At 41.0% G+C, this 21,576-nt stretch overlaps 1 protein-coding gene across 1 annotated transcript; it reads left to right on the forward strand.

Moving 5' to 3' along the window:
• The first annotated feature begins 9,774 nt into the window (after positions 1-9,774).
• Positions 9,775-20,953, forward strand: LOC148374871 (uncharacterized). Its single transcript, XM_088341931.1, has 3 exons — positions 9,775-10,019; positions 14,247-14,600; positions 17,471-20,953. The coding sequence occupies exons 1-3, from the start codon at positions 9,797-9,799 to the stop codon at positions 17,875-17,877; spliced, it is 984 nt and encodes a 327-aa protein (XP_088198057.1). The 5' UTR covers positions 9,775-9,796; the 3' UTR covers positions 17,878-20,953.
• Positions 20,954-21,576: the final 623 nt, after the last annotated feature.

The raw sequence follows: 21,576 nt of genomic DNA on the forward strand, positions 1-21,576 counted from the left end.
CAAGTACTTTCTTCTTTCCATGTTTATTGTTAGGGTAGAGTGTCCTTTAGTGGCCAGCAGTGTATATCACACCATGTAACCAAAGAGTTAGTCCAATCAATACTCTTGCGTGCACGTGATTTATTCTATCCTCCAATCAGAATCCATATAATGGTATGAGAAAGGAGCCCACACTTCAGTCCTCGGGGTCTGTTTAATGGTAATCTAAGAGTGCAATTTGCCTTGTTTTTAATGTGCTTGCTTTTCTTAAATAAATAACTCAAAAAGAGTCTCTTGTGTCATCCTGACATCGGTTTGAACCTGACATTATCAAAACAACAAGACTTGAATCTATTATTCAGAGCCCTTAATTCTTAAGTCTTTTTTCGGAACAACAGTATTGCTAAGGTTCGTGAGACCACCACACACAATAACAATATCATCTAGAAGGTCAGCCTGCGACAGAGGAATTCTTGTTTGCAAAATTCGGAAGTCCTTCCACCTTTTTAGAACACGTTCGACGTGTATCCTGACGCGTGACAGTCGTCTTGCCGCGTCGACCTTCTGTGCCGAGAGTTTCCCTTTGCTTTTAGTGAAAGCTGGAACGCCAAGGGACGCGCCGCGAGCTGCAAGTTCTTCTGCAATAAGAAATCCCCTATCTGCCAAAATTTTATCGTTAGATTCCAAAAGTTCATAAAACCCTGATTCCTTTGTTAACCTCTTATCAGAAAAGCGCCCACCCCGACCCTTGGAGAGAAAGGAAATGGCTCCGGCCGGAGTGATGCCGATCAAATATTTCAGGGTATCATCGTGTTTACGGTTTGAGCTCGACTGGGACCAGGAGATCATACGTCTCGGTCTGTTGATGTAGATCTCGGTGCAATCTATTATACATCGGCATCTCTTAAATTTTTGCTTAAACACCTTAGGCATACTTCTTAGTGTCGCTTCCTTACTTGGCCATTTAATGAGTGGTTTGAGTATTACGGCCATAGTCGGTATCCAACTGCGACAAATTTGAGACACGGTGGCAGTCGGGACCTTAAACCTGTAAGCTAAATCGGTGTTAGTCGAGCCCGACCTTAATTTCATTAACACGATCAAAAGATGATCTTGCAGAGAGAGCGTCTCACTGAATAGTTTTACGCTTCCTGTCATTTTGGTGCACAACCAGTCGAAGAGCACAGATGTTGTTCCAGTCATAAACAACATTTGCTCCGCGTTGCGCTTAATATTAGAGTATGAAAAAGTCGACTTCTTCAGCTCCTCTTCGAGTCTCTCATTTCTGTCTCGTAGTTCTTGATACGCCTGCTGCAGGTTGATGTGGTCATTCTTCAGCCTGGTGTACCTGAGCTTTAGCTCATCGTATTCCGTCCTTGTGACTGGAATGTCCTCTTCAGCTTTAGCAGAAAAGTCAAGAGTTAGATAGATAGATAGATAGATAGATAGATAGATACTTTGTTCATCCCCGAAGGGAAATTCACATTTACAGTGGCGTCAAACACGCGGCCTGCCGGGCGGATCAGGCCCGCCAACAGCTTCAATCTGGCCCGTGAGATGCTGAGAGAACAAAACAAAAAACGAGCTGCAGCTTTAAATATTTGTTACTCTCTCTCTCTCTCTCCCTCTTTCTTTTTCTATTATCTCTCTCTCTCCTTCTCTATCTCCCTCTATCTTTTTTTGTTTTCCCTCTTTTCCCCTCTCTATTTCCCATTTTCTTTTTCTATTTTGACTTCTTTCACGATTTCTCAGTCTCTCTATCGTGTTCTTTCTATCTTTCTCTTTTTTCTTTTATCTTTTATGTTTCTTTTTTCTCTTTGTTGTGTGTATTTCTCTCTATTTCTCTTTTTATTTTGCTTTCTTTCTTTCGCTCTCTGTAACACGTTTTTCTCTCTTTCCTCCACTCCCTCCACTGAACATTTTCTTTAATTCTCTATTTTTCTCTAGTCACCCCTCTCTTTTTCTCTTTCTCTTTCTTTACCTTCCCCTCTTTTATTATCTTTATCCCCGCTCCTTGTTCTTTTTTGTTGTATTTCTGGCTTTTGTTATCTTTTTTTTCATATTTTTTTCCAAAAGTGCTTCAAGTCAAGTCACATTTATTTATATAGCCCTTAATCACAAAAATGTCTCAAAGGACTGCACAGGATTACAATTACGCTTCAGACAAATTTTTCTCCTTTAATTTTTGGGGTTGCCGTGCAGAAATATCGGTTGTAAGGGAAATAATGGATGTTGAGATCAGGATAGAGGGGAGAGAACTTAAGAGGGCCAACCCAATTTAAGATGCAGAACATAACACGACATAAAAATACAGGAAATAACATAACAGTGGTTGCACTTACTCGGACTGAAATCCATACTGGTGACTCCCCCTGCAGTTTCAGATGCAGGAGCAGATTGATTTGGGGGCGCAACCAGAACACGTTCATTCCATTTCTCTTTTCCTCGGTTCCTTTACACAAGAATAACTCAAATTAACAAATATACTGATCTTAAGCTGTAATACAATACATTCATCCCTGGTGCATGAGTAAACCACGGATATTCCCGAGTTAAACACGTCATTCGGATCAACTGAAAACACGAATGGCTAGATTTTATTTGTCGTGTTTTACCTTTTGATCTTCGCATAGGGATTTTGTTTTGGCTTAGGGATTGGAAAAATAGAGGGCACAAAATCAGGACTCTCGTGGTCCAGGGACATCTCACCTGTAAAAAGATATATATTAGCCAAATAACCTTTTTTAAGTTGCTCAAGTCTTTTGAATTGCTAAAATCAGAAAAAAAAAATTGTCACACATCCCAAACGTGATAGCGCCAACGTGAAACCACTGTACACCGTACACTGAAGCTCTTTGTAGTATGGGCTACCTACTATCTAGTAGGAGTGAGCGATAATTGGATATTTGTACCGATCCAATCCAGGGTAGTATGAATCGATACCGGTCTGATACTTTTTGCTTGGAAGTCTCACGATCATTGAAATTAGGCGCACCCGAGAAACCCCAAATTTGCCAGAGATTTGAAAGTGCACTTTATAATCCAGTGCACATTTAAAGAGCCAGAAATTGGGTTCATACATTTGGCAATGTCAAGTCAAGTCGTATTTATTTGTATCGCCCTTTATCACAGAATGTCTCAAAGGACTGCAGTGGTTACAATTACACCATCCCCTCAGGCCTGATATTAAACCAACATGCGGGCAAGGAAAAACTCAAAACCTCAGGAAAATAAGAAACCTTGAGAAGGGGCCTCAGATGTTGTAATCCCCTTCAAGGATGACCAGGGTGCACAAGATTTAGCCTTGGGTAACAGTACACAAAACACAGTGAACATCAATTAAAAAAAAAAAAAAAAAAAAAAAAATAGTAATATGTTGAAATTTGTCCAAAAGGTCCATAACAGCTACCACGCAGCTTTCCATCTCTGCCAGCTGGTCAATGCAGGCATAATTACAACAAAATTCTTCAACATTCGGTAATCAATCAATCAATTTTATTTGTAAAAACAGATTCCCTTATATTTATGTTGTATGAAATGTGTATTTATAATGCGTCATAATCTCATGTGCTTTATACATTGGTATCCGATTCAGAACTTCACCCATGATCGCTTGCCACAGCCGCCACCTTGTGCAGCAACGAACATTAACAACTGACTTATTTTGGTTTTATTTATTCTACGCGTCCAGGGTTGGGTAGGGTTACTTTAACGTGATTACTTTCAATTACTTTTGGATTACTCCAATACCAAATATGCTAATTAAAGACAAAAGAAACTAAATATGAATAAAATGATGACTCACAACACAGGGTAAGCTTTCTCCCCTGGCTTTGATCTCTTTGATCTCCGGCAAAACTAACATCAAATGCGACAGAAACAAAATGAAAATAAATCCAAACAGCTTGCCAACATCATTTTTGCCGTTCCATGTATTCCGTTACTCCCCAAGCCTGCACAAAATTTAGTCATTTTATTCATATTTAGTTTCTTTTGTCTTTTATTAGCATATTTGGTATTGGAGTAATCCAAAAGTAATTGAAAGTAATCCAGTTAAAGTAACCCTACCCAACCCTGTACGCGTCTGATAAGGCATGTGACCCAATCTTCTTCATTTTCCTCACCTTATCCAAATCAACCAGGGGTCGCCTCCCATACACACTGTGTCCTACCCAACCGATGTGTCGCTGGAGAGTCATTTGGTGACCGACCACCCTAATTCAAACCCCTAATGCCCAGCGCCAAGCAGGTAGGCGATGGGTACCAAGGTTATAAGTATGACTCAGGCGAGGACCAAACCGGCAACCTCCCAGTCCCACCAAGCTAGCCTATGGCGCGAGACTCAATAAATTCAGATAATGTTTCGAGATAGTTGTTCCCAACCGTCAGTTCTGGTTTGGATAAAAAAAAAAAAAAAAAAAATCAAATCTTTTGAAGTCTGAGAAGAGCTATAGCCGCCTAGAAATCCTTTCCTTTCTCTCGTCTTGTCTGGGCTTCATCATATCTCTTTCTTTTTGACTGTGGGATTGTTGGAAGTCATTTGTGGAGCCATTTTCTATGATAGTGCCCAATCCGGGTTTGAGCTGTCGTACAATTCTGCCTTGGCTCCTAGTCCTCTATAATATTCAATGACATCATGCCCGTATTTTACACTTAAATACTGGCTGCCTTGTGACACAAGGAGATTACTCTCCTCAGGTGAAGCAGAGCCCAAGTTTGAACCCTATCTATGTTGGCCCAAGCAGCTGTACAGGCCTTACATGTAATTCATTCCCTGAACACTTTCTTATCAATGTTTACACAACAAACTTGTCTTCAGGGAATAATCTGCCAGCCTGAAAACTCCCGGAACAGGATTTCTTCCCATGCCTCTCAATAAAAACCCATATAAAGTAATCGCTGCCTCTCCCGGCACCAGACAAGATTCAGTCCAACAGTAACACAGGGTACCGCGTAGTGTTTTACGTGTCGGCCTACCCCTTAATTACACTAATCCGGTTTTATTTGTGCCGGCGATATGTTCAAAAGTTAAAAAAGCCCAGGGACAACTATGTAGTTTCAAAATTCAACCATTAGGGCTTTGCGATTTTGTGAATAAAGCCTAATTGCCATTTTTCAGACCACTGTTGCAATTTCAATGCGACTTTTGATTTAAAAAGTTCAATATCGGTACTAGTTGAGTTTTTGTGAGTACTTAACCTATGGATGCATGACCTACTAGTACATACGGTTTTCCATGGGTGGGATCTAAAATTAGAAGGAAAAAAAAACACGAATGAAATCATGTCATGATTTTATGATGAATAGCTGGAATATGACATTTTCACAACTTTTTTTGTTTAAAAGAATTTTAAGAATAACCCATTGGGTCATTTTTGACCCCATTTATGCAATCACGGGTCAATAACGGTGACATGCTTTAAACGGCGCCCTCTTCTGGGGGAGCTCTGTTGAACCTGCTGTCAGCTCACACGAAAGTGTGTGGCATGCAACTTGTAAACTTTGCCTCACCAGTATTGGCGAGAACCGTTCGCACTTGCCTCCGAATGGTCGGTGCTGTTAAAACCCAAACTGTGACAATTTTGTTTCGCCAAATGCTCCGTCACTCAAATAGCAAAGGGGAACTTTAACTCCTTGAAAAAAGGAGTCTTGCACTACGTCCCATCGCTGTATCGTTAGATTTCGGTCAATCGTGAAGCCCCATCAACAACAACAAAAAAGCCTAAGCCACTTTAACTTGTGATAGAGTGTTACAAACGCAATTTATAATGTCGTTTGCGTGGGTCTGGAATGAAGCCGTCCCTATTGATTCTTGTAGGCCAGACATTTCTTCTCTCGCACGACAATCGCTCAGTCTCCTCTCCTTGGTGAACGATAACCGAGGGGATGTCATAAAATTTCCCCTTTGTCTGGCCCATATTTACGTGCAGACTCATACCGAGCATGTGTGGACCATAGCAATCTAGCTTGAACCTATCGCTTAGGTTGCACTGTATACTCTGGATGACTCACTTTGTTGACACACAAGATGGTGGACGATGGAATTTTGGGTATTGAGTGACGTGATTAGAAATCTATGCATAATTCGATGCGTATTATGTAAATAAAATCTTTCACGAGTGGGTATTTTTGAAGGTGCGTCTATAGTCTGCAAAATATGGTCATTGCACAATATTTTCTAAATAAATCAGTAGCGCAAATGAAGTGGAACCACCATTGGATCGAGTTTGTAAGTTATAATGTACGTATAATCTCAAGAGCCAATTATAAACAATAGTATTGATCCAATCCAAGTACTCGCTCCTTATCGATAATATGTAATTACTAGCCAACACCAGTAGTATCAAACTTACAGTCCATACACAATTTTACGTGCCAAACTGTAAGGCGGCGACATTGTACACAGTACCCCCAAAGTCAGTTCAAGTCATGTGTCTTTGTATAGCCCTTAATCACAAGGAGTCTCAAAGGGCTGCACAGACCACAGACTGTTGCAAACTAAGTTCTTCACTTTTGGTTTCATGTTAACAAAGCGGATTATTTGGATAGCATGTTGCCATGTCCATGCAAGTAAAATGGGAAATAAAATGGTTGTTCTACTTTAACAGGAGGTGGCGTGACAATTTTCCTTATCCTCTCTTGCCGTGCAGTTTTCTTGAGATGTAGTTACGATCAGCAGTTGTCGCATCTTTCCACAGGGTCTGCGCGTCTCGATACTTTGGTGTAGCAGGCTTACAAGCAGGTTTCAGAGAGATCTGGGGCAGCAGGCTCACAAGTTTCAGTCAGATCTGAACAAAGGAGGAGAGAAACCTGGAGTCAAATTAAAGCAGCTATGGGACATAGCATCACAATTTCAAACACTCGGATAAAGACTCACACATACACAGCCATAGACACACACAGACACATAGTATGAAGCTAAAAATTGCACTCTAGTTTGTTATATTGGGGACACTGTCTGGTCTAATATTACTGCGATCTGATCACGAATATGCCTGTTATTCCAGTGTGCAACCTACCAAATCATTTACTGTTTGGCAACCTGCTGCACCAGTAAAACACAGATACTGCTAAACTTTGTTTATGGCAACAATTTACGGGCAACTACAGGTAGATACACAAATACACAGTAACAACTGTTATAGTACATGTTTGAAGTAATAGTGTTAGCTAAAGACAAGCTGAAGCTAAACTTACCTGATTGAAGACGGCTCCTTTTTCTTTGCTGAGAGGAAGGGGTTCGCCTCTCAAGACAGCGTCTCGTTTTCGGGGAGAGTGAGCTCTGGGAAAGGAATTTCCTCTGTTGTTTTTGTTTCTCCAAAAAGTGGAAGGAACAGGCAAAAACGTTTTGGGGTGGTTTCTTCAGGTTCAACTCCCTCATCTAAATCCGCTATTTGTAATCATCCTTTGGCTTCTTAAAGAACGAAAACAATGGATCCGCTTTGTGGCTGGTCAGTGGTCAAGTCACGTCAAGTCATGTTTATTTGAATAGCCCTTAATCACAAAGAGTCTCAAAGGGCTGCAAAGATCACAGATTATTGCAAACCACAGACTATTATGACAGCATCCCCTCATCTAAAACCTACATGAGGGCAAATCACACACAGATATTGTCAACATAAAATATAGGTTATTCATATGCTATAGAATAAAAGTGTTTTAAGCTTAGATTTAAACATTTCCACTGAGGTTGCAGATCGACTCTCAGGGGGAAGAGCATTCCACAGCACCGCTATCGAACCTGCGGATCAAAACATTCCCAATCAAGCCACTCGTTCAGACGCTTTTGTAAATTTTGGCACCCAGCAACGCTGCACGTCCTCCCCGAACGACATTTCTTTGGAGTTATATCCATGATTGACTTTCTTTTATCCTGTTGTGTTTATCACGGCTGAAAACGCGACCAACGCAAGCCAAGCTAAGCTACCAGAAGTCAAAAACATCAATAGGGAGAATGCGGAAGTAACACCGGAAGTGGCTTTTGGCGTTCGCTAAAAAGGTCTATTGTAGGCATTGGTAGCAAATACTTAGCATTTCCCCCAACATTTCTCTACTTTCACTCCAGAGGCATTCAAGTAAATCCAAACTAGATAACAAGAATAATTTACCAGATATGAAATGAGCACCACAAACTCGAGCATTCCTGATGATGTCTTCGGTCCAGTCGGTTCTTTTAATGGCTTGGAGCCACAGACTCCTACGGTGCTTTTGAAAAGGCCTGTTTCCTCTTGGTATTGCGAAAAATTTGTGCTCCTTGAAATTGCGATTCGTGCACCCGTTCACACAACAGCTTGGCATGTTGTTTTAATCAATTGCTAATCTATAAACGCAACTCAACATGGAAATCTTTCTTCGCTCGTATGTTTTGGATCAACAATGCGCACGCATGTTGCCTTCTAGTGGTGTGTCGTTCGAGAACAAAAGGACTCTATGAGCCGGCTCTTGGAAGTGTACCACGGGAGCCGGCTCTCCCTCTCATCAAGAGCCGGTTGCCTCTTGTGATTGGTCAATATACGTTTTTTTCCAATGGATTCCATGTTGTTGACTTTGAATTTCACGAGTACAAAGGTTAACATTGTTTTGTATTTCATCTTTTTTGGACATCTGCAAATATTTTATTTATTGTTTCCTGTTTTTTTCCCCCAGGGACAATGTGTTTTACAATTAGCTTTATTTTTTAAATTTTATTTATTTGGATATAAAGTTTATTGTTGTTTTTAATAGTTTATTTGTTGTTGCACTTTAAAGTAAATATCTTCAATTAACATTTTGTTGTGTTTTGTGTTTCAAACCTAGGCTTAAAACATACTTTTATTCTATAGTTTATGAATGAAATATATTTCATGTTGACAATATCTGTGTATTATTTGTTATTGCAACATTAATTGCAGCCTGGTCATCCTGGAAGGGGGATTACATTATGTGCGCTCCCTTCTCAAGGTTTCATTTTCCTCATATTGAGGTTTTTGAGTTTTTCCTTGCCCTCATGTGGATTTTAGATCAGGGGATGGTGTATTAATAGTCTGTAGTCTGTAGTAGTCTGTGGTGTGTACAACCCTTTGATACCTATTGTGATTAAGGGCTATACAAATAAACATAACTTGACTTTTTGTTTTTAGGGATTCTGAGTTGCTTGACTTTAAAGCTGCTAAGTATAAAAAGGTTCAAAGTTTAGATGAGTTAAAGGTTCACCATAGAGTGATAAATTGAATGGTATTATAATTTACTAGAATACTTGTATTTAAGAAAAAGTATCAATTCATTTTATTTTTGGTTATATTAAAGGGAAACCCAAATACCTTCTGATTTATTTTTCTTTTATTCGATTCACCTACTTTTTTCTAATTTTTTGTTCGATTTTTCTTATTTTCCTTCCTTTTTTGTCCCCTTTAGTTATTTTTCTCTTTCCTTTTTTATAGCCTTTTACTTCTTTTTTATTTTTTTCTGTTTTCCCTATTCTGCTTGTGTTTATTTTGTTTTCTTCTTTATTTTTTCCCTCGCATTTTACATCATTTTCTTTTTTCTCCTTTGATTTTTTCCCCTTTTCTATTTAATTTTTCTTTTTGGTTTTTTTCGTTTGGCATTTTTTTCCTTTTTATTTATTTGTTCCCGGATCAAAGTAATTTCGAGCATATAATTATATAGTAATTGGTAATAGATGTATTAAATAAACAAAAAATAATTTAGGAGCCGAAAGAGACGGTACTCGAAAAAGAGCCGGAATTTCCATTACAAGGAAAGGGGCCTGATAAACTACTTCCGGTTTGCTTTGCTTTCGCTTCCGGGTGACGAAGGCTTCCAGAGTGAAGTCAACAAAATGAGCAGTATAGGTGAAACGAGAAAAGCGGACGTGCTGAGCGTATACCTAACGGAGCGGCTCATGCAGTTATTGCGGGACATTGTGGACGTGGTGGAGGACGCAGTCAGTGAGTACCGGGAGGAAACACTCCGGACGCGGCTGGAGAACGAAAGCCTTCGGCGGCAACTGGGTGACTTCCTGATGCCAACAGACGAGCTTCGTGCCCGACCGCCTTCTCCCGGTAAACTGGTAAAGGGCAGCACATTGCCTGAAGCGCATCCACATTGGGAGGGATTTTACATTCGACCATGGGCGTAACTAGCCAATTTTCTGGGGTGCTCAAGCACCCCCAATTTCAATACAAGCTTGAGTGTATACGGTGTGAGTATGTTATCATGGAAGCCTAAGCGTGCCATACTTATATTAAATTAAGGGAACATTTGATTAGTAAAAATGGCGAAAAAAACGAACATTCAATTCTTAAAAAGGACTTTTAAAATAAAAGCTTATTTTATTTATTTTCAATAAAATTTTGTCATAATTGTATTTTACATGTGACATCACATCAAGTGAAATTTTAATAAAAAGTCTTTACCAACCAATCACTGGGTGCTCAACACCCTCAAAGCTCTGAACCTAAAATCGTCCCTGTCTTCGACAAAGATGCTAAGCGAGGGGTCGGTAAACTACGGTCTGCGGGCCGGATCAGGCCTGCCAACTGATTTATTTAATACAATGCTGAGAGAATCATCAAAAAAGAGCTTTTTCTTGTCAATCAATGATTTACAGTTTCAAATATATCCACTGGATGTCACCAAAGCCATGCACCACTCTAAACCATTCGTTCTAGCTCTATATGCAGACTACTATTAATCAACTAGACTAGGGAATATTGGAGGAAACTCCCATCCCAATATTATTTTATTCAAACCGCAAGTCGTTGTTTAACCGTTGTGTCGTTTTAAGGTCTCCAGTGACGTGTTTCAAGTTCGTAAAATTAATTAAATGATGTGTCTTAGGAGCCATTAAATAAAAATTCAATGAGAATACAAGGTTATGGATGCGTATAATACATGTAAGGATGTTGTATTAAAGGTCTGGTGCGTAGTATGAGCTGTCATTAAAAAGTTTAAAATTAAATATTTTCCCTATTAAGTATAAGTATGTGTTAACAATTGCCAACTGATTTCAAAGAGCCTTTACATTTTTCTCCAACTGCGCCAACCTTTTTTTTTTTCTTACTTTCACCCTCGGTGTTCAGGCCACCAAGTGCATTAAGCTGGAGGAAAGGAGGCAGGGGGACATGAGTGATTTCAGGCACAAGGTCGCAGTTCTCTTTTATTCCAGGATGAAAATGGTGAAAGTAAGAAATGGACTGTTTCAAATACAGTCCAAATGCTAACCCAAACCCCCAAAAAGATGAAAAAGGAAGAGTTTATTTGAGAGCATCTAATAATTTCACATTCTTGTACACGCAACAAAAGGTTCTTGACAGAGGCTGCAATAATGAATTCAGCCAGAGGGTGGCATCAGCCAATATAACATTATGGGCGGCAGTAGCTCAGGAGGTAGAGCGCTCGTCTTGGGATCAAGGGATCCCAGTTCGAATCCCGGCTCGTCCGTGTTACATGTCGAAGTGTCCTTGGGTAAGACATTGAACCCCTAATACCCCCAATAAGCAGGTTAGCGCCTTACATGGCTGCAAGGCCGCTATTGGGAAATGTGGAGCACATTGTAAAGCGCTTGGGGAAGTCATTGACTTGAAAAGCGCTATATAAATGCAGATCATTTCATTTTCATTTCATTTCATTTAACATTTTGAAGTCAACTATATTAACTATACTTTGTAACACTTTAGTTAGACCTACTTACAACGGTTAGTGGTGCCTATTCCTAACCCAACACGAGATTTAAACCACTATGATTGCACTCAGCTGGATTTCTTAGCCTATGTCTCTTTGTGTACCCCCATGTATTCAAACTCATGGCCAACATTCAAATAGCTGGCTACATTTTTCTGTAATTTTTTGTATGTTAAGATTGCAGCCTCAGTCAACTAATACATGACGCGCGTGCAAGGATGTGCATTTCTTAGATACGCTCGAGTGAACTCTTCTTCTCTGTTACTCCTTTAGCACCGCCTCCGCCAACCATTCCTCCTACCTAATGGGTTCTGCGGCCAGAACAGCTTTCTTAAAAGTAAGATAAAAGCAAAGAGGCCAGTGGAAAATAAATCATAAGGGGTCTTTAACCTAAGTTTGGCATATGTCTAACACAGAACAGTGTTTCCCATGACATTTTGTGAGACCTTAATGGGTGGAAAGTCTAGGTGGGCATGGTCACGACTAACAAAGAAAAATGTTGATCGTCACGGCAACTCGGATGGAAAAAATAATGCACTGCAAAGAAATCCTTTTTAAACATTATTTTAGGTGCTTTTTTTCTTTGATGTCTGTCTGAAATGAGCACAAATTTAGATCTATGATCAATGCAGTGTTCGTTTTACCTGTGAAAAGTGATGGGTCCCGGGGACTCGCATGCTCAAAAATCTATGGGTCCCAAAAGAGATCTATGGGTCCCCAAAATTTAGTGTTATCGAGGTTGACATTGTAAATCGGCGACAGATCTATAATATAAATCTATATATTCATTCCGTTTTAATCATCACCGTTTATTGGTAATACAAAGCAGTTATCACTTCAGATTTTTCACTTCACAAAAATATTGTACATTATACAAAATATAAAATATATATATTATTGCTGAAATATTAGTCTATACATTCGTGCAGTTTTAATCATCACAGTTAATTGGTAATACAAAGCAAGTTATCACTTCAGATTTTCCAATTCATATATTTTTCATGGTTTACAGTTGTAATGCCTTCTTAAGGTCCAATCCATTATCGTCCTCCTCCTCATTACGCTAACCAGGAATATAATTGACTCCATTTTGGCAGAAAAGTCCTTGCTAGGAGTATTCTCTAGTTTGTTTTCTTTCATCAAATCGTTGGCTTCAACACACCTGTTTTCCTTGCCTTCGCGATTTTCCGAAGAATTTCTCTGCCGTTTTTTCGTGCTAGAATTATTGCCGTTGTTATCACTTTCTGCATTAAGTTTCGACTTATTACTGACACTGAAGAAATTACCAATTTTGTGTTGATTTTCACATAATACTAACTTTTCGGAGGCATACTTCTCTTTCACTCGACAACCACCAAAACAATGACGTCATCTCGAAACAACGAGATCTCGTTTGCCAAGATCATCGAGCATACGAAAACTCGAACCGTGAGACCAAAACAACAACGGCGGATCTGCCTAACGAAAAGTTTGGAGTGCGGTGAATCTTTGTTTTAAAAAAAAAAATTAATCGGGTAAAAATGACAATTTTGTGTCAAAAAAGTTGCGTCCCGGGGACGCACGTTGACTTGACACTATGCGTCCCCAGCAAAAATGATGCGTCTAGGACGCAGGGACGCGGACAAACAAGAACACTGTCAATTTGTGCCTTTCTATTTTATTCTTCTATTCTAAGCATTGTACATTTATTTCTGTTGTATCGCACAACGAAATTAACATTCGTCTCTGGTACCCCGACTACAAATAGTGGTTGTAGTGGTCTGACTTTTGAGGGAGGATTGTCTGGTTGACACCAATATAAATCAAATATGAACGTAGCCATTCAACTCAGGTTGTTAGTAGTGATATCAGGATGAAGCCCCGTGAATGTATCGAGTCTTTTCGGCCAATTACTTTGCCGAAAGCCTGATCGATCAAGGCCTCATTTTAAAGCTCGTTTAGCAGTGCTGACATCTGCTAGTCATTTGATGTACGCAGATGTTATGTGGTTAACAGGCAACAAACCAGTAAATATGTGCAATATGTTTTCGCCATGAAATATTGTCGTTATATTGTCAGTTGTATGTTCAGTAACTTGATGTGCTTGTGTAACTGGGACACACATTTCATAGAGGGAATCTGTCTGTCTGTGCATTATATTGATTTTTATTGAGAAATAAAATCTGTGAAATTTGTATCTACATATATTATATAATGAATTATAATGATTATATTCTGTGTGACCCACACACACAAAAGGTGGGTATGTATGAATATTGAGACCTAAGCTGTGCTTAATTATACAAGTCTGTTTATACCTTGTTGAGAGTTATCTGTTCAAAATTCTTCCAAATTGGTAAAGTCCTTCGCTTTTTGGGTGGCTCCATTCTCAAGTAGTCGAAGTAACGCAGCAATGATCCAAGACTCACGTCAGACGGTCATGCGGGGGACTCCTCCTGGTTTTGAGTGCTAAAAACGGTCATGTGACATGAGGAAAAAACCCGAGACGGACGCCCATACAGGCTCCATTTAAACACGCCCCTTTGTGCAGGGCATGACTTGCAACTCCGGATCCATTCGCAACATCATGAGTTGTAAGTGCATTTTTTTTTCTTATGTCCTTTCAGAGACAAGCAAAAGTTCGATTTCCAGTGCTCAGCGGCAATCGTGCACCTCCAACTCCGTGAAAAAGCTCAGAGGGAGCACATCCAAAGGGACGGCTGCAGGTACGGCGGCGGAGCTCCCCCGTGTGGAAGACCGTTTGCCCAAAATGCTCCCCAATGTTCCCACTTCGAGGCTTATGGAGGAGCCGCCACCCCTACCCTTTTCCGCCCCCGTCATCAAACGAGAAGAGGAAGAGTCGAAGGTCACAAACGGCCAAAAACCTGCAAAGTTGCCCGTGGCCGACGTGCACGTTTGCATCTCCAAGGGCAAGTCCGAAGTCTCTGCGGCAACCGAGCATCACCAAGCGGGAAAAAACGGTAAAAAGTGATTTGATAAGGTTTCCGGTCTCCCTATATTTCAAGGTGTTGTGTTTATTGACGCTTTGCACACACAGAACTATAACCACGTGACGGAACGTGCGGACGCCATGACGGACGGAAGTAAACCGTAGTAAACAGTACTCCCGGTGGGTGAGACCAGTAAACGGAAAACGACAACAAAAAAAGACATACTATTCAAATCCATTAGCAACGACGAGTCAAACGAATATTGTGCAGTTGTCGAATGAGTTGGCTCACCTTGTCGGAAAGCATAAAGAGCAGCATTTAGAGAAACTCGAGATAGCAGGGGTAGTTACAGAATCAAACCTTCTTCCTCCTGACATATTCACAGATCTAACTAAAATCGTCCAGTCTACCTAAATTCACTCCACACCATCTGTGCCATTATATTGTAAATGGAGTATCCCCAATCACAGGTGATCAACTAAAAGCTTATAAAAAGCTGGATGCTTACCCAGTTCTCCGGCCCTGGTTGGGTTACCGGTACGTGTACTCGTACTGACAGGGGAGGTACCGCATAATGGCAAAGGTAAGACATTAACGTTAGCTGTGTATACTAATATGTTTCGACCAGAGGGCCTTCAAATCTTAAATCATCTGTAACCGAAAGCTGCTCAATTTTTTTTATCATTTTATTTTAGGTTCAGCAACACTAGCTAACTTATTCGTAGCTACATTGAGCGTCTTTGACCTGACTCTTACCTACTTAACATTAAATTGCCCGTAAATACATAAAACGTACATTGTTAAAAATGCTCACTGTAAATCTCAGGGTACTGCCAGTCCCTCCGATGGATTTCAGATATCCATCCTTCACCAAAGAAGTAAGATAAAATACCAAATTGGGCTTAGAACCCAGCCCACCGCACAGCAAAAAATCCCTATCATAAAAAGTCGCGGTTGTATTCTTTCACCGTGGTTATTGATATACTTGTTGCAATTGAACTGCTTATTCAACTGCCGTCCGCTCAATTGTTTTTTCTATCCGTCATCTTGGGCAATGCAACATGACGTCATGTGCAAAGGGTCAATATTTGTCCACAATATCTTTATGTATTTACATTTTCTCTTTAACGCCGATACAAACAACTGGGGGAGACAGAAGAATTGAACAATAAACAGGTTGTTAACACAGGTGTGTGTTGAAAAACAACAGGAACAAATGCCACTTTCCAACTAAACAACACATTCAGCCACACATTCACACCGTCCAGGAAATTGTAATAACTGATGAAGTAAATAGTTAGAATCAGAAAAGGGGGAATAGAGGTATTATAATAATAATAAAACATATACATTTTATCAATAATAACGGTAATAAACAACTAATTTCGTAATGATGACAATAAGAATTAGAGGGGAAAAATATAATAAAAGAAAATATTAGAATGGGCGGAACAGTTCAGAGCTCATGATTGTCTATATCAGGCAGGGTTTTCCAAAGTGGTGCCCGTGGGCACCAGGGTGTGCCCCCTAAGGACAACTGAGGTGCCCACAAACATCTTGAAAATAACTCATCAGTGCGGGGTTATTGTGATTTTCTAGTAAAATTATTTTTTGTTGTGACTATTTATTCCTACTTCCGACAATGAACCTGGTAACATAGTAATAACATGATGAATTGTTATATTAGAAATGCTTATCAAACTGTATGTCCTTTGTGTTAATTAGTGCCAAAAAGTAGCTTGTGGCTATATAAAGGTTGGAGAACCCTAGTCCAAATCAAAGTGTGTAATAAAGAGCGTTGCCAGTTCTCGTAGAAGTTCTGTTGGGAAGCTCTAAAAGAGAATCTGATTTTTTTAAGTTTCTCATTTCACAATTTTTTTCTTGAATCCATCTGTTGTGTGTAGAGGGGATGTATGTGTCCACTTAAGGAGTGTGAGCCTGTTGTGGAATATGAATAATACCTAATGATAAGTATGTAGGCATCTGGTGAAGGTCGTGGGATAACGTTGTTGCAGGAGGTCACAAGCTGATATGCTGGTGAAGCCGGGGCGGACGACCTTCACGAGATATCTTAACTTTATTTGAGAACACTTTAAAGGCCAATGTTGAACGTCTGGAACTTTGAACGTGTTCCCGAATGCAATAAAGTGTGTTCCCTTTTTGCCATATCTCCTCTCTGCGTATATTTTCGGGCGACGCCCAAGTCAATCCCCCCAAAATAATTGCAAGTAGGGTGGAAAAGGAAATGATAGTTTGTGCTGGCGTAGAATGGAGAGGTGGTGGCGGTATTCCAAAAAGGGTTTAATGGTAAGCCAATGACTTTACTTAGTGTTTGAAAAATGACAATACAAAAGTCAAAAAGCTTGGGTCAAAACCAAAACGCATTTAAGTAATTGCGCGGCCGTATTGGGTGCGTTACTGAAAAAGGTAATTGGTTACAGTAACTAGTTTCTTAATTCAAAAAGTAATATTTTAATCCCCAAGGATTACTGACACCCAGGAGTAACGCATTACTCTGAAAAGAACTATTAAGTTACAAATTATCGTATGTACTCACATTAAAGCCAAGCCTCTAAAACTGCTTAAACTAGCCACATTATAAAAGATAAAGAAGAAAACATGTACACAGACTTGTGGAAGTGATGTTTTCATATTTCTAGCTTGTGCAATCCTGAGAGTTTCCCAACTAACTTTTGAGACACTCCATATCCATTTTGTCTTGAAACAACTCAAATTCACGAAGCTACAAAACTTTATCAAAAACTTGTTACCAAGAAAAGTAATTGCGTTCCAGGAACGCGTTACTCCCAACACTGTTGGCCAGTGATCGTTTGCATCTCATGGCCTTTCCGGGTAAACTTGTGCTAGTCTTGCATTGGTAATTGCTTGTCCTTTTACAGGCCATTTTGGAACGATGGTGGTGGCGGCGCCCGCCGGCAATATCGTGTACGAGTGCCCCCGCTGCAGCGAAGTCTTCACTCAAGCGGCCCGACTGCGCCTGCACCTGGAGCAGCGGCGCAAGACGTACGCTTGCAACTGGTGCTGCAAATCCTTCGCGCAATCGGCTGACCTGCGGCGCCACCTTCGCACGCACACGGGCGAGCGGCCGCACTGCTGCTCCTACTGCTCCAAGAGTTTCAGCCAAAGGGGGAACCTACGTCGCCACCTGCGCATCCACACAGGCGAGCGGCCCTACAGATGTTCCGCCTGCCGCCGTACGTTCAGTGACAGCGATACGCTCAAGAAACACACACGCACCCACGCGCAACACAAAGATCGAGACAATCGCAACGCTGCCGGCACGTGACTCCAGAAATCAATCCCTGTGCGCTGCGTAGCCGATTTCTGCCCTCATCGCATCCCACTGTGCATCCTAAAACACAGTTTAAATAGATCCCTCGCTTCTAGATAATTCTCATTTATTTATATAGCTCTTAATCACAAATGTCTCAAAAGACTACACAGGTTACAATGACACTATCTCCTGATCTGAAACCGACATGCGGGCAAGGGAAAAACTCAAGCCCTCGACATGAGGGAAAATAAGAAACCTTGAAAAGGGGGAACACAACTGGTAATCCTCCTTCCAGGATGACCAGGCTAGAATAGATGTTGCATTGGGTAATAATACACAAAACGTAGTAAAACATCAATAAAAAACAAAAACATGGTTAATACGTAACATTGTCCTAAAAGTTGAGGAGAGCAACGACGAGGTTTCCCATCTCAGCCGGCTAGTCGATGCAGATGATGAGATGCTTCAGGTAGGGTGCTCTTCCGCTGACTCATCCCGTTTCGTCCTTCTACCTCATTCCACCAATAACCAGGCAGTCGGAAAGGACAGGAAAAGATAAGTGTGAGGTCGGCCTTAAACGTAAACCATGGATTAGCACTGGGTCTTAAATCTAGATTTAAAAACTTCCACCAAGGTTGCAAATCTTATCTCCAGAGGCAGAGCATTCCACAGCACCAGGGCCCGGGTGGAGACTCCAGCAAGCCTGCAGATTTCTTCTTGGCCCTTTGAGTCACAAGTAGACCAGCATTTTCAGAGCAAAGGCTCCGTACGGGAACATATGGGGAAATGAAATCAGAGAGATATTCAGATTCAGATTCAGATTCAGATTCAGATTTACTTTATTGTCATTCGTGTACACGTGTATACAGAACGAAATGTCGATACATCTGACCCGCACAGTTTCTTTGAACGTCAGCCGGGATAGATAAGATTAACCATGTCTTCGTCAGAATTTTAGCGCAGCAGTTCGTCATCTCGCGGTTCGATGCCTCTTCCAGTTGTTAAATGGTCCAGTTTATTGTCCAGAGAGCGAATGTTAGAGGGGTTAGCCTTTAGCCTAGCTGTTAGCCCGGCCCGCTTCGTCGAGGGGTTAGCCTTTAGCCTAGCTGTTAGCCCGGCCCGCTTCTTCGTCGCGCCGCTGTCTTGCCACTCTGCTTCGCTGCTTTGTAGGCCGCTGGTCTTGTAGGTCTTGTTGACATAGCAGTCCGTGGCTAATAAACACTCCCGAGTGGTCGTAGCACCGAGCGCTTGATGTCGAGTGGTCGTAGCACCGAGCGCTTGATGTCCTCGTTCGGCGGTAACGCCGCCGTCTTGCCACTCTGCTTCGCTGCCTTGTAGGCTGCTGGGTCTTGTCGACATAGCAGTCCGTGGCTAATACACATCAAGCGCTTGATGTCTGGATGATCGCATATCCAGCAAAAAAACTGCGATCGTAACTTAATCTGCAGTTCGAGCCGACTTTGTGCGCCATCAAAACTGAGTCGAAGACTGGATCTTATGGCCGACGCGTAAAAAAACCGTTGCAAGTCGATGCGGCCGCAGCCATCAGGGCGCCGCCATCTTGTTTCTAAAATAAGAGGGCAAGTCAATGTAAACATTTGTATGTTAGTAAGAGAACCTTTAAGTCACAATTGAAGTGGCTCGGGGGCCAGTGCAAGTCTGCTAATATTGGATTGATATGGTCAAAATTTCTTGACTTAGTGAAAAGTCTCGCTGATAGATTGTACACCAGCTGCAAACTTTTGATTCTAGACATTGGGAGACCAGAGAGCAATACATTACAGTATTCAAGTCGAGTCAAGTCGTCGTGTTTATTTGTATAGCCCTTAATCACAAATAATCTCAAAGGGCTGCACAGACCACATATTATTGCAAACTATAGACTATGATTACACCATCCACTAATCTAAAACCTACATGAGGGCAAGGAAAAACTCAAAAAGCTCAAGATGAAGAAACTTTGAAAAGGGACCGCACATGAGGTCATCCCCCTTCCAGGATCACCGGGCTGCGATGGATGTTGCAATGACAAATATACACATATTGTCAACGTGAAATATAGGTCATTCATAAATCGAGAAGTAATAAACATATGAATCATAATCTCATGTCGACAACATCGAGTTGAATCGTCGCAATATTACGGAGGTGGGATAGGGCTATTTAAGTCATTTTTTTCACTTGTAACCAAAACGACTGATTAGAATCAAATATAAAACCTAGCTGTTTGACTGAGTCGCAATGGGTGATATTACATTTATCAATGTTCGGAGGAGCACTGGAGAACAAGTCAGGATAATGAGATGGACCAACAATCAGCATCTCGTTTTTTTTTTCTAGGTTAAGGTGCAAAAAATTGACATCCATGGTTATTTCCTTGAATGGCAGGCTTCCAAATTTCTACAACTTAAAGCGGTTGTCTTGAGTGGCCGATACAGTTGAGTACACAACGCCAAGGCATTCTCTACAAAAATGACCAAAACTTCGCTTAAAACACTCATAACTTCTTAGACTAACATGTAAAACAATGTTGGGACTGGCTTGCTACGGTGCTGGTGTTCCACCCATGACGTCACGGATCAGGATGACAAAAACATGCTTTTAAATGCATATCCTTGAAAATAATTGGAATATACATAATTTGCATGTTTAAGAATTTGGGATTGGGTTTTAGAGAAGCTGACGGCGAAATAATACCACAACAGTCATGTCATCTATGTGAGGTGTAATTCCTGACTATTCTACATTCATCTCATAAGTCCAATTGTACACATGCATTTGAACCAGGTTGGAAAGTTTCATCTTACAATAAAAAAATAGCCTGTTTTTAGACAAATATTTTTTGGTTGGTTGGCTCTCTTAACCACTAGGATCGTAGGGGCACCTTTTCCTGTGGTGTGTCTTGGGCAAGTCGTCTGATGGCACCCAACCCTCTCCAGGCCAACATGTTTCCAGTTGGTCTCGAGCCAGGGACTTTTTGCACGTTAGGCGAGTGTGCTATCCACTGCACGACGGAAATGCGTGTCACATATTCAATTAGCACTGTGCCGATCTACATTACCTGATAGAAGTATTCTGAATGACATTTGAGCAAAGTTATGTTTGCATTTATTTGCTTTGTTGGTCTTTGCCACAAAAAAAGCAAATTGTCTGCTACATGCTTGTACACAGTTCCTACATTTTAAGACAAATTAAAATTAAGACTTCTCATCTCATTAGCTGCACCGCTTATCCTCACTAGGGTCGCGGGGGTGCTGGAGACCATCACAGCTATCTTCGGGCAGTGGGCAGGGGACACCTTGAACTGGTTGCCAGCCAATCGCAGGGCACACAGGGACAGACAACTCGCTCGCTCATTCACACCTAGGGACAATTTGGACCGGCCAATCCCCCTGAAATGCATGTCTTTGGAATGTGGGAGGAAACCGGAGTGCCCGGAGGAAACCCACGCAAGCACAGGAAGAACATACAAACTCCGCACAGTAAGTTCGGTAGCTGGATTTGAACCCACACAGGAGGTTCCCAAGACCTTAGAACTGTGCCGCACACGCGCTAACCACTGCGCTGCCCAAAATTAAGACTTATAAACCAAATTTAAGACCAATTCGACAAAACAATAAACCCACAATTGAAACAAACCAAAAACATGAGTTAAGATGCAAATTTGAACAGATGTTGAAAAAAAAAAAAGAGGTCCTCGGTGGTAGTGAT

Source organism: Urocampus carinirostris, chromosome 1, assembly GCF_059441175.1.
Source record: "Urocampus carinirostris isolate Australia breed hairy pipefish chromosome 1, RoL_Ucar_1.0, whole genome shotgun sequence".
Classification (NCBI taxonomy): domain Eukaryota; kingdom Metazoa; phylum Chordata; class Actinopteri; order Syngnathiformes; family Syngnathidae; genus Urocampus; species Urocampus carinirostris.